This window comes from Miniopterus natalensis, chromosome 15, assembly GCF_054644295.1.
Source record: "Miniopterus natalensis isolate mMinNat1 chromosome 15, mMinNat1.hap1, whole genome shotgun sequence".
Lineage (NCBI taxonomy): Eukaryota > Metazoa > Chordata > Mammalia > Chiroptera > Miniopteridae > Miniopterus > Miniopterus natalensis.
The window spans coordinates 15030019-15043227 of NC_142095.1; the positions used below are offsets into that span (position 1 = coordinate 15030019).

The following is a 13209-nucleotide window of genomic DNA, read 5'->3' on the forward strand; positions in this document are numbered from 1 at the left end:
ACTTGCTTTCTCCTTGGGAAAATGCCTTCTCTTCAGTTGGTGTTTCTCAGGTTCAGAGCTTAGCGCTGTTTTCTTCACCTCACGTAGTTCCCTTGAGTAACGTTATCTATGCCCAGAGCTTTTCCCACTGATACAATGACTCTTACATCTATGTCCCTAAGCTTTTCAGGAGTGCCAGGCTACTACAGCCATTTCAATGCCCAGAGCCCCTCAAATTCAGCATTTCTGAAACTGGACTTACTATCCTAATTCCAAAACCATGATTTTCGCCTCTCTGCTTTATCCCAGTTACTGGCACTATCAGCCATCACTAACATAAGCCAAAAACCTGGGAATTTTCCCATTTAATCAGTAACTAAATCATACTGACTGCCTATGAAGCAATTCCAAAATCCACCTCCTTATCTCGGTTCCCATCGACACTGCCTTAGGATTCTGTTTTCTCTGAGATAATTTAAAGTGGTCCTCTTAACTAGTCTTCCTGTCTCTAGTCATCTAATCATGAATTCTACCTTTTTCCACTTCATTCCTCTCAGTCTTCTCTCTTACTACCAGAGTGATATTTCCAAAAAGTAAGTCTGATTATTATACAAGTGCTTGAAGGCTTTCAGTGATTCTCCGCTGACTACACACAGACTCCTGTACACAGTGATTTAGCCCCTGCCTGCCTCCCTGTGTTTCTGTATGACTAATCTTTCCTCTCACCTTACTTTGAATCCTAGCAGACTATTTGTAATTCTCTGAACAATGTAGCAATTCATTCCACTGTGTCTTTTGCCCAGGATGCTCTTTCTTCCTTCCTTCTCCTTACCTGACAAATGTGATTACTTCAAAACCCAATCATAAAGGCCCCTTGATGTAGTCTTCTGTCACCCTGCCCTAGGCAGAGTTGCTCACTTCTACCCATGGGTCACTGTTATGTATTGTAATGACTTGTTCTCTCTCTCTCTCTCCCTCCCCCCCCCTCCTCTCTCTTTTGCTCTCTCCTCTCTCCCTCTCTCTCATCTTAGAGGCAGAGGACTCTGTCCTGTAATGCCTGGCTAGCAGTGCATGGCTGTGTTTGTGTGGCTTATTTTCCTTTTTCTAATATATAAAGACCAGAGCTATAGCAACTTATTTTGCAGGTAACTTTTGGTGTAGTTAGCCATTGGTCTTAAAGTCCCATTGATAATCAAAAGTGGCTTTCTTATTTTTTATGGTTGCTTTTAAGTAGCTGTCATCTCATAGTGCTTACCAGAAGATTAGAGTGGTAAGCAATACCATTTACTACAGATAAATAAAGTAAAATATGGTCTGATCAAAGTTATCTGTTAAGACCTCAATAGAATTACATTTTACTATTCTCATTTAATATGAAGAAGCAATATATTGGCTGAAAATGTATCTCTAAAATACATGGTATTAATTTAACTTTCATTTTTATTCATGGTTTATTTTGTTTTTAATGTGTAGGGTGATCTTGATACCTCAGCAGTAAAAGTGGAATTTGATGAAGAATTCAGTGGAACACCAGTAGAAGGTACAGGAGAAGAAGCATTGATCCAGTCAGTGCCTATAAATAAAGGTCCCAAACCCAAAAGGGAGAAGAAGGAGCCTGGTGAGGATTTGTTCAAGTTTTGTGTGTGTGTGTGTGTTGTGCGTGTTGTGTGTGAGAGAGAGAGAGAGAAAATCTATATATACAGATTACTAGATTCTTTTTATTATGCTTTTTTCTAATATGTACTATCTCCAATGTTCATGAACATTTGTTATTTTATAATGGACTTTTCATTAGAACAGTTTTATTTTTGTTAATGGCATTTGTATGTGTTGTTACATATATTATTGTTCTTTTGGTCTTAGGTACCAGGGTGAGAAAAAGAAAAGCATCTACATCATCTGGCAAAACCAGTACAAAGAAAGTGAAGAAGCGGAATCCTTGGTCAGATGATGAGTCCAAGTCAGAAAGTGACTTGGAAGAAACAGAACCTGTGGTTATTCCAAGAGATTCTTTGCTTAGGAGAGCAGCTGGTATTGTGATACATTTTATATTTATTTTATTGTATATTGTAGTTTGACAAAGTATTACTCACATAAATTGGTATCCTTAGTATTTGTTATTAAAGTACTAAACTATTAGTATTCCAGAAGTTATAGTTTATGAAGACAAAAATTGCTTTATAGAATCTTTTCTAGCAAAGTTGGACATAAAACAAATTTTCCCAGGTTCACATGTACATTTCTATGATACATGATCTGTATATTGCATTGTGTGCCCACCACCCAAAGTCACATTGTTTTCTTATTGATATTTATTATAAAGTTTGGGTTATATTTCCTCCATGGTTTGAAGATTTTTGGTAAAAGATGTATTTTGGTAGTATACCAAGTGTGGCAGGTCAATAGAAGTACTTCATAGTTTTGTTTTTGTTTTAGTTTCCTACTTTAGGAGCCTAGAGTTAGGCTGCAGGTTCCCATTTTGTTATTATATATTGCTGTTAAGCATGTGATTTGATCATGTCTGAATATTAACTTGAAGTCTTCCAATAATTAATAACTGATGAGTGTCCTATTTTATACTTCTTCTCAAATTTTAAGTCCTAATTTACTTAAAATGAATAATAGGGCATTATGGTTTTTTTACCTCTGGGAGATACTTTTTAAATTATATCTCAGGCCTTACACTTTTTTGGTTCTCTAATCACAAAGTGATTGAATTTCTTTTCCTAATGTGCACAGGTAGTGCAATATGTGTGAATTTTTAACATGTGTAACTTAAGTTACATGAAAATTTATTTATTAAATTATATTCTTCAAAATTATATTTATGCTTTTTCCATATATCTAGAATGAAGTAAAAACTTACATAGCATCCAAATGATTTTTTAAATTTTATGTCATAGCATATGCTAGAAACTGTGATAAAACTTATTTGTATTATACCAATGTGTCTTTCCCCACAGCTGGTACCTTTTTAAATATATTATATTAAATTATTGTTTTTCATATTGAGGTCTTACCTCTACTTTTTCTTCTGAAAAATTACGATCTCTGTTATTTTGTAGTAAAACTATCATATATATAAGATAGAAGTTTTTGTGCAAAAGGTTAAGAGAAAGATTAGCATTTTTTTAAACACCTGTAAAATTTGTGTTTTGTAATTTTAGAAATGGGAAATCTTATATTCATAGTCACTTTTACAGTGGCCATAAGGACTACTTCCCTGTTTTTGAGTAATATTTAACTATGACAAGCAACATCCTCATAATTAATCTCATCAGTTTATGCTCTCCTAACATACACAGCCTTATTACCCTATAGCCTCCTGAGAAGTACAAGATAGATGTCAACACTATTAAAATAAAGTTATTGGTGTTTATTCTCTAAATGCTTGTCTCTTTTTTCTTCTTGAGTGTTTTCAGAGATAGCTGGAATATTTTTAAAATGCATTACTCATCATAACATTTCATGTGGGTAAAGCTGGATTTGGTTTTTACATTACTTTTCACTCTTCTAGCTGAGAGGCCTAAGTACACATTCGACTTCTCAGAAGAGGAGGATGATGATGCTGATGATGATGATGACAATAATGACTTAGAGGAATTAAAAGTTAAAGCATCTCCCATAACGAATGATGGGGAAGATGAATTTGTTCCTTCAGATGGCCTAGATAAAGATGAATATACATTTTCACCAGGCAAATCAAAAACTATTCCAGAGTAAGTAATGAAGCTTTTCAGTTATATGGAGCAGTTAGTTAACCTCTCTCTAAGAAACTGTTACTATTCTAGGTAAGGTCCTCCTCATGAAGCAGTACATTTGGTTAGTATTGCAGCTGTTTACATAACTGTTGCTATAGTTATAGAACATAGGTTGGCAAAATTTGTTCCATAAAGGGCTCAATAATAAATATTTTAGGCTTTGCTGGCCATATGGTCAATGCCACAACTACTCAGTGCTGCTGTTGCAGCAAGAAAACAGCCATAAACAATATGTAAAAGAACTAATGTAGCTTTGTTCCAGTAAAACTTTATTTACAAAAATAGGCAGCAGGCTTATGGGACATAGTTTGACAACCCTCTGGTTCAGAGAAAAGTTAATAGATCTTTAGAAATGGGAAGTTTAGTTTTCTTTCCTAGCTTTGGCCTTGATTGATTTTTCTTGCATGAAGGATGTGAAGTGTGTGAGCTAGTTAAGATTTTTTAAGGAAGTATTTTACCACATGTAATCTAGGATCAAAAATAGCATTATTGTCTACTCTGATGGAGATTCTGACTTTCTTTGTGGATTTTTGCCAATAATTTACTGATGTTAAATTCTGGAATGATTCTACCAACCATAAAATTTAATTTAGTGACATTTTTTAATAACTAAGCCTTTATTCAGTTTCCAGTCTCTTACATTAAATCACTGGTTTGTCTGGTGTCTGTATGTGTATGCACATTTGTGCGTATTAGAGAAAAAGTTTGGTTGCTGTATCTTTAACAGAGAGAAAAACAAAATTCTGTTCTATGATTATAATCCTGCAGTATATATTATATATAATTTACCAAGGTTGAAACCAGATATTTAAATTATATTGTGGTGTTTAATTTTTCTTTCTAATAGAAAATCTTCACATGACAAAAAAACTCAGGATTTTGGGAATCTCTTCTCATTTCCTTCATACTCTCAGAAGTCAGAAGATGGTATGCTCATTTCATCTTTTCACTGGTCACTTATATTATTGCTATGACTTAGTGGGGAAGAAAAACAGTAGGTAAATCATTAGGTCATGATTTAATTTCAGGATGTTTTTTGACTAGATAACTTACATTCTTTTTACATTTTCCTCAATGTAATAAGGTTTATTTACTTTTCTTGAGGTGATTTCCCAATCACAGGAAAAGTTTGTTTGGTAAAAATAGGCATCATGGAAGCACTTAGGTGGATAGGCAGATGCTAATCAGTGTGTGTGTAGGGAGTATGGGTGTGGGGGTAGTGTTTTAATTAGAGAAAAAATATAGAAAAATTCTGGAAGATTGAAATCTGATTTTCATAGCAACATGAATGTATATATGACAATATATTTTAAAGCTACATGGGTACCAATATGCAGATTTGTTTTACTAAACCCTAGTAGCTGAAAGACTAAACCTTTCATAGAAGCAAACTTAATCAGGGTGTGTATTTTTTATTTCCTGTATTTATGTGTGTGGAATTTTTAAGGTCAAAACAATCTGGTTAGACTGAATTGACTTACTGTCTTGAATTTTTTAATACACACATACATATAGACAGATATACATAGATCTGGTACATGTTCTATATGTATAGATAGTTATGCATTTTGACAGCATGTCAAAATAGTTATATGAAAGTAGCCATTTTAAGAATCCCTATGGGGATAATAGAAGGAGGAATTAATTTGAATGTGAAAGTAAACTGAATACAAGCCTACATGCCTTTTAAATTAATCTTCAATGATTTAAAATTGATTTAAAAAGAATAATTACCACTGTCTTAGATTTGACCATTATTACTTTAATTCCTGAAATGGTTAATAGCATTAGATGTGTAGATACTAAAATAACCACAGTGAGAGCTTTTTCATATTTCATTTTTAAATAAATCATCAGTATTTATTTTTTAATTGGTCAGTTAACTTTAAATGATTAGCTTTTAAGACTATTAAAAATTCATTACTCTATGCATTTCTATACTGTTTTAAAACAGAGTTAGCATTTTTGAAATATAACATTGTTATATTTTTTATTTTCAGCTGTTTGTATATTGTGGATTATAAGATCACAAAATAGAAACTTATAAGATCAATTATCTAGCTAAAGAGAAGTCATCAGTAAAAGAATCAAAGTTTAACTTTATGTGATCCTTACAGAATCTCTTTATTGAAAAAAAGCTTTGTAATTTTTAGATTCAGCTAAATTTGACAGTAATGAAGAAGATTCTGCTTCTGTTTTTTCACCATCATTTGGTCTGAAACAAATAGATAAAGTTCCAAGTAAAACAGTAGCTGCTAAAAAGGGTATGTACTTATATTTGATTTTTGTAAGCATTGCATAAACCATGTAGAGATAGTTGATATTAAAGGAAATTTAATATAATTTGAAACTAGTTGCACTAGGACTTCAATAGAATATAAAGTATAAATGTGTATAAGGAGAAGTCCTCTTGTTTTCTAACCATGTGAGGTAATTTAAAATGATTTTAAGACCTTGTTTTAAAGCTGTAATTATAGGATAATCCCGTGCATTGATACTAAGATAGTACAGATAGTAAAGCTCTCCTGTAGTTGTTAGGTTGTAAAGTAGATTAAAATTTTGTCTTGCTTGTAGCCTGATTGTGTTATCTATGTAGGTCATGCCTTAACTTCTCGTGTGGAATGACTGGTCAGTTCAGTTGGGTTCCTCTTTTGAGTCATAGGGCGTCTTTCTTTTCCATAGCCTTAGATAGTCTATGAAACACTAAGTTGATTCATGAATCTGTTACTAGTACCAAGGTACATACCTTGGTGTTTTTGAAGAAGTTAAGTATTAAGTGTTTTGTGTTTAAAAGATAATTGCTACTTATACAGCAAGTAACAAACAGTATGGACTGTCCCTTCAGGACCTTAAAAATGCACAATAGACAACACTATTGTAGAAACAAATGTATTAGATGTAGCAGAACAATAATAAAAGTCCCTACTTATTCTGAATGCACTAGGAACGTGGTGAGAATTGGTTGGCTACAGGAGCCCCTCTAGCCAACATACTGCGTGCCCTGCCCATATTCCCTTGCCCTTACTTCAGCGCACGTGGGCCAATGTCTGTATTTCTTTGCCTCAGGACTTGCTCTTTATTGCTATGCTGGAATATTAACATTTCCCCACCCAGCCACCCTCTACCAGTGATTGAGGAAAGCTGGTCTTGACCCTCTGGGATAGGTTTTACATTGGCTCCAAGAGATTCCTCATGGGATTAGGCTCCCAGATCAATGACAGTCTTGACAGAACGTACCAATCACTGGCTGCCGTCTCTTCATCGTCTCATTTTTGTACTCGTTTTCCTTTACCTTCCAAATAAGTACTTGATTGAGTCTTTGTCCTATGATCAAATGGGGTCTGCTTCTGGGGAACTCAAATCCAGATGCCCTATTATTTTATTTCCCTTTTAGCACTTTTTTTTTTTTTCAATCTTCATATTAGCATCTTTTAACAACCCTGACAACTTGGGAGCCTTATCAGTTCTTTCAACCTGTTTCCTTCAAGCTATTCACTCCTATTTAACCTAAAGAGTTAGAGTTTAGCATTAACTAAAAGGATGTATATCATTGGTTGTTTTACCAGGAGCTGAACTAGCCTTATGTCAGTTGACTGAGTGACACCTGTGTGGTGTGATTGCAGGGACCCAGCAAGCCCTCAACCTTCCTCCAAAAATACAGTTCCCACAAAATACTAAGGAGAGGGTGCATTATGTCCCTCTGAGGGATCATGTATGCTAACTCCAGACACATAAATATACAAGTTAAATTCTGTAGCTCCAGTAAGTTTACAGAAAAAGGCTGTTCATAGTACTCTGATGTATGATTTAATATTTGCCCAGTACAGTTGAAAGTGCCACCTAACACTATAAGCCTGGAAACCCTTCTGAAGAAAAAAGGTGGTCCCTAGAACACCCTGCTATGCCAAGGCCATACTTCTGCTAGGAGCTGCTATGTGGCTTTTGTGGTAGATTTCAGCATGAGGACTCAGAAGGGGAAAAGCCACAAGAGTATGGGTTCCTCCTATTGTTTTAAAAAGGGGCTTTAGCTCTAGCATCTCAAATTGGCACTGGAAATACATTTTCCACAGAATTAGCGTGTTTGTTTTTAAATAGAAGTCTGTGGTTAATTAAAAAAATTTTTTTCAAATTAGGTTTTACTAATCACACAAGTGATCAGTGATAATTTTCACATTGACTGTAAATGAAGCTCAAAGCAAGATGTATTTTTAAAACAAAATTCACCAAAACAAATGTCTTTGGGTCTGTTGCCTACTTTTCTAGAATTTTCATATTTTTTTCCATATAAAAGTGCCAAGTCTGAATTTCAACTTAGTGGAAGTGAATTGGTTTCTGTTCTTGGTATTTGAGGGTCACATAAAAATGATTTTATTCCTCTAAAATATTTTAGAAGTTAGAACTTAACATATGGTTATACTTGGGTTATAATTAATATGTCAAATAGTTTATTGTCTTGAGTATACTGCATTTTTACCACCTTTTAAGTTACTGCTTAATTCATTTTTTAATGGCCCTTACTTAAAACATTCACTTGAATTATCAAAAGCAAATGAAAATGCGTAATTAAATAAAAAGCATTTTATCATCTATGAGAAATTGTTTGCCTTTACATTGGCACCAAGTGAAGAGAACCATTTTATTACTTAAGGCTATTCAATTTCATGTCAGCTGTAAGAAATTCCATTGTTTTAGGACTCACTTCAGCTTGGTTTGTTGGTAAGTACATTACATTGATCTAAGCAATGGAAATTTGCTTAATAGGAAAACCATCTTCAGATATAGCCCCTAAGCCCAAGAGAACCCCCAAACAGAAGAAAGTGGAGACTATAAACTCTGACTCAGATTCAGAATTTGGCATTCCAAAGAAGACTACAACACCAAAAGGTGAGGATTATCTTTGTATAACCCTCAAACGTGCCGTGTGGAAAATATCTAGTCTTTTCTACTCATTGAATTTAGAAAGACTAGGTACTTATTTTATTTTAAATTGCTTTACTCCTCAATAAGCAGTGTATCTAAGAATCAGTGCTGAATCAATCCAAAGGGAAATGTAGCAATTTAGTCACTTTGTTTTACAAATCAAGAAATGGAGACTCAAAGAGGTAAGCAAGCAATCTGCATATCTAGGTAAGGTTCAAAGACCCCATGCGGCGGGCGCACTGGAAGCAGTTACTAAAATGGTAGGTGAGAGTGTAACGGCCGGGGGTGGGGGGGGTGGGGGGTGGGGGGGGCTAGGACTCCTGGACCGGAGCCTTTTGCTGATCTAGGAAATGAAGTAGCTGTGCTCAGGGCCCCGCAGGGGCACCAGCACCTGTTCTCCCTGGTACCCTCTTTGCCTTCAATATTTAGAAAGTACTTACAGATCTTTCAAAAATATTAAGACATGACTTTCTCTAAGGGTAGCTGTTAAGCCTTTTATCCAACTGTGTTAATTTTATTTCTTAAAGTGGCAGCTGGGATAAGGAGAGGTAGACCTACAGGAAAAGCAGGGAGAAGAGCAGGGTGGAAAAGGAACCTTGTGATTGGGGCGTCACTGCTGAACAAGGTTTCAAACCAGGACCATAAATACAAAAATGCCATTTCATTGATTCAGTTCATCAAACATGAATCCCAAGGACATCCCAAGGTCATCTAGGTTATCTTTCCTTACTAGTACAATCTAGTTGGTCACAGCTGTTAAGGAAATTTTACAAATTTAGAATTGCATTTTGGTTCCATTTTCTTGCACTCACTGGAATCATTAGAATAGAGAACATTTAAATACCTCTTCCCCTTCTCCAATGACGAGAGTAAGAAGTTGGATAGATGAAAGCAATAGGCTACATGTGGTAATTCTAGGTCTGAGAAGGGATATAGATTTGACAGATTATTTCCTTGTTAACTTGGGTTTATTCTAAGATTGTGCCACTTAAAGTGGGATCTGCAATTGGTTGTTACTAGTGTGTGATAAGTAAAATTTAGAGTAAGGATTTAAACCTTTATACTTTGTGTTAAAGTATGTATTACTTTCTAGTAATTCATATTATAGTTTTAAAAATTTTGGTCTGTGACAAATTAGAAACTAAATTTGTTTCTCATCACATACAATTTAAAAAGCACTCTTTTAAGACATTTTTCTTTTAAGGCCCAAGGATGACAAGTGCAAAATACAAATGTTTTATGCATTAGGGGCTTGGTCATTAAAATTTGTCATGAGGACCTTAAATGTATTTGTAAAATACTCTTTCATCATGTCAACTCCAGAACTGAAATGATGCTGCCAAATTGTTTCTACACCATTCATATCAAGAGATCAGGGATGCCAAAGAAGTAATGTTTTTGTCTTTCTATATTGTACTTAACCTTGGGGGAAAAAAACCCCTTTGTATCATTTTAAGGTAAAGGCCGAGGGGCAAGGAAAAGAAAAGCATCTGGCTCTGAAAATGAAGGCGATTATAACCCTGGCAGGAAAACAGCCAGACCACCAAGCAAGGTAACCAGGAGCATCTGTGTAATGCTTGGTTTTGTTTAAGATGATCTATAACTGGCTTAGTTTTCTTATTACTATAATGTCTTGTAATAACTTTAAACCTAGCATCTTTATCCTTAGGGGGCTTGTATATGGTTAAAGAATCATCCAAGTCTAGATCTATATAATCAGGACTATTTCTTGGATAAAAGTGTGGTATAAATTAACCTACTTAAGAGTATCTCATCCAACGAGCAGTAAAAATTGTATATTACTTGTCTGGAATATTACTTTCTTAGACCAAATAAAGGCTGTTTCTTTATTTGATCAGGGCTAATTTAATTTTTTAACTTAAATTTATTTGACTGTGGCTAATTTTCCCAATTAGTCTGACCCTTCTCCAGAAGTAACTATCTCTTTTAGGTAAATGAAAAACATCAGCTATCCCCCCCTTTTTCCTTTTGTCCATTAAAACTTAACAACATAAGTGACTTTAGCTTTATGTTGCTTTCCACACTGACCTCTTCCATCCAGTCTTCTACACCTCTGGTCCGTCTTGGTGACTTTTCTCTGCATTTTTATAAACATAGTGTGCAGGACTTACTGTGCATAAGTCTTGTTTTCCTCTCATGAACTCATAGGTACTTACAAATTAGACAATTTGAATTTTTACTAATCTGGTCATTGTGCATATTTGCTGAGTGATATATAAATTCTGAAAGAAATAAGTAATGGTGATAATACAAGATTACTGAGGTGGCAAATTATTATACTCAATCCTTTTTTCCCTTCATAAAGATGATTAGGTAAATCCTTAAGTTATTACAGTTCTAATTTTAAAAGCATCATTATTTATAATTCCCAAATGTAAGTGAAGTGTAAGGAATGAGAGTTCTTTTTAACAGTAGTCTAGTAGTCTTGTCTTTTATTTTCTCAACTTTGGGGTTTTGAATCTACTGTTTTAGAAACTGAAGAAAACATCTTTTGATCAGGATTCAGATGTGGACATCTTCCCCTCAGACTTCACTTCTGAACCACCTTCTCTGCCACGGACCGGTCGAGCTAGGAAAGAAGTAAAATATTTTGTAGAGTCTGATGAAGAAGAAGATGTTGACTTTGCAATGTTTAATTAAGTGCCCAAAGAGCACAAACATTTTTCAGCAGATAACTTGTGTTGTCTTTTTGTCTTTTCTGTCTCAGACTTTTGTACATCTGGCTTATTTTAATGTGATGATGTAATTGATGGTTTTTTATTATTGTGGTAGGCCTTTTAACATTTTGTTCTTACACATACAGTTTTATGCTCTTTTTTACTCATTGAAATGTCATGTACTGTCTGATTGGCTTGTAGTATTGTTATAGATTGCCGTGCATTAGCACAGATTTTAACTGTCATGATTGCAGACTACAGACCTGCTTTTTGAAATGAAATTTAAACATTAAAAATGGAACTGTTTCTTCTGTCTCTTTACTGAAAATGAAAGTGTAATGAAGGCTCCCACACACCTTTAAAATAAATATATTTTATTCTTTGCCAGGAGACTCCATGGAAAAAGGTAAACAGTATATGAACATAGAAAGCATTGTTAAACAATCTCAATGTACAAACAGAGCCAGTGAAAGTACATCACAGACTTGCTAAAATATCCAAAAGAAATCCACTAGTGCTTAAATGAAAACTAAGAAACTGACACTTGTATCTGTTAACCACTCTACCACAGCTTTCACTCTGCTTCATAGTGATTGAACAAGGTCAAAGAATGCATATTCTCCGCCCATGCCCCTGGGAGTTAGGGTTAGCCCCTGGACATCAAGAAGGCTGGGAAACCCCCAGTGTCAGGCATGAGTCAGGAAGGACACTAGTTACATGGGACAGGCCGTAGACCAGCCTGTTAATTATACCAAGAAATTTCCCTAATGGCTTGTGAATAGGTAAACAAAAACTTATTAACACTGAAAAGTGTTTTGCCTTGGAGGCTATCATTACTGTAAAAATGTATCTTTTTTAAAAAATCGTGTAGTTATGTCATTAAACAAGTAATAAACCACTTTTAATTTAAAGTGACATTAACAATTGAACAATGACATTTGATTAACTGAACTGGCAGTTACACTGATACAGAATTCTCTTCTGCTAGTACAGTGACTTTGTATACTTTTACTGGGCAACATGAAATAAAAGATGCAGTCTGAGAGCATCAGAAAGAGCAAGGACAAGCTTCCACACTAACTAAATTAGAATGCCGTTAGCCTTATCTGTTCACACTGTACGCCAGTCCCGTTGCCTTACCTTGATGTCCTGGTTATCTGCGAAGGCAACAGTTACCTTGCGGAACCTCTCTCAGCTGGACGTGTACAGTAGTCTGTTTCATGACCTTGGTGTCTTGGCTATTTTGAGTATGCAAGACAAAAGGGAAGCACCAAACATACAGGATAGAAAGAACAGAGCCATATTTCTGTATGTACAAAGTCTTCAGAAACTTAACCAGGGCGTAATCATTCTGACTGGGTCTTTGCCATGCAATCTTGAGTGTTCAAAGAGGAAAATAGAAGCTTTTAACTAGTTTCTGGTTGCATGAAATGGCCGATTTTTAGAATTTAAAAAGTTTGTATTTCTAGGTAAGTTAGACAGTGAGGAGTATAGTATATATGGATACATACGAAAACGTCTTGGTCCTTCTTGAGTTTTAATATATTTTCAGTCCAAAAACTAAGCAGCAGTAAAAATGTTTGTTTTTCTTGCATTTCAAATCCCGGAACTGAAGGTACTGGGAATGTTGGAAGTAGCTGGGAAGTGTCTTATTGCACCAGCGGTGACTGACTGACACCGCTGTTTTCCACTGAGCTGGGCGAGATGCTGGGACTGTGCTCTGCTGTGTTCCCACTTGAACTTGGGGTCAAGGGCTCATGTCCTTCGGAATTCTCCAGCATTTCCTGAATAAGAGGTGGCATTGATCCGGGAATTTCCATTTTCAAGGTAATTACACGTTCTGCACCTTTTAAAGAGAGATAATAGGAACC

General features: G+C 35.1%; 2 protein-coding genes across 6 annotated transcripts in view; one reads left to right on the forward strand and one right to left on the reverse strand.

Annotated features, from left to right (window-relative positions):
- The window catches only part of TOP2B (DNA topoisomerase II beta), a 54794-nt gene extending 43150 nt beyond the window's left edge, over positions 1–11644 (forward strand). For both annotated transcript variants that reach the window (XM_087824914.1, XM_087824915.1), the window contains exons 29-36: positions 1453–1597; positions 1843–2010; positions 3497–3698; positions 4588–4667; positions 5894–6004; positions 8502–8624; positions 10118–10212; positions 11154–11644. In XM_087824914.1, the coding sequence (XP_087681040.1) occupies positions 1453–1597; positions 1843–2010; positions 3497–3698; positions 4588–4667; positions 5894–6004; positions 8502–8624; positions 10118–10212; positions 11154–11321 (1092 nt within the window). In that variant the 3' untranslated portion in view covers positions 11322–11644. The remainder of the gene's footprint in view (positions 1–1452; positions 1598–1842; positions 2011–3496; positions 3699–4587; positions 4668–5893; positions 6005–8501; positions 8625–10117; positions 10213–11153) is intronic.
- A 51-nt stretch (positions 11645–11695) lies between these two features.
- RARB (retinoic acid receptor beta) overlaps positions 11696–13209 on the reverse strand; it is a 549550-nt gene continuing 548036 nt past the window's right edge. For all 4 annotated transcript variants that reach the window (XM_016198793.2, XM_087824916.1, XM_016198795.2 and 1 more), the window contains one exon: positions 11696–13184. In XM_016198793.2, coding sequence (XP_016054279.1) covers positions 12988–13184 — 197 coding nt within the window. In that variant the 3' untranslated portion in view covers positions 11696–12987. The remainder of the gene's footprint in view (positions 13185–13209) is intronic.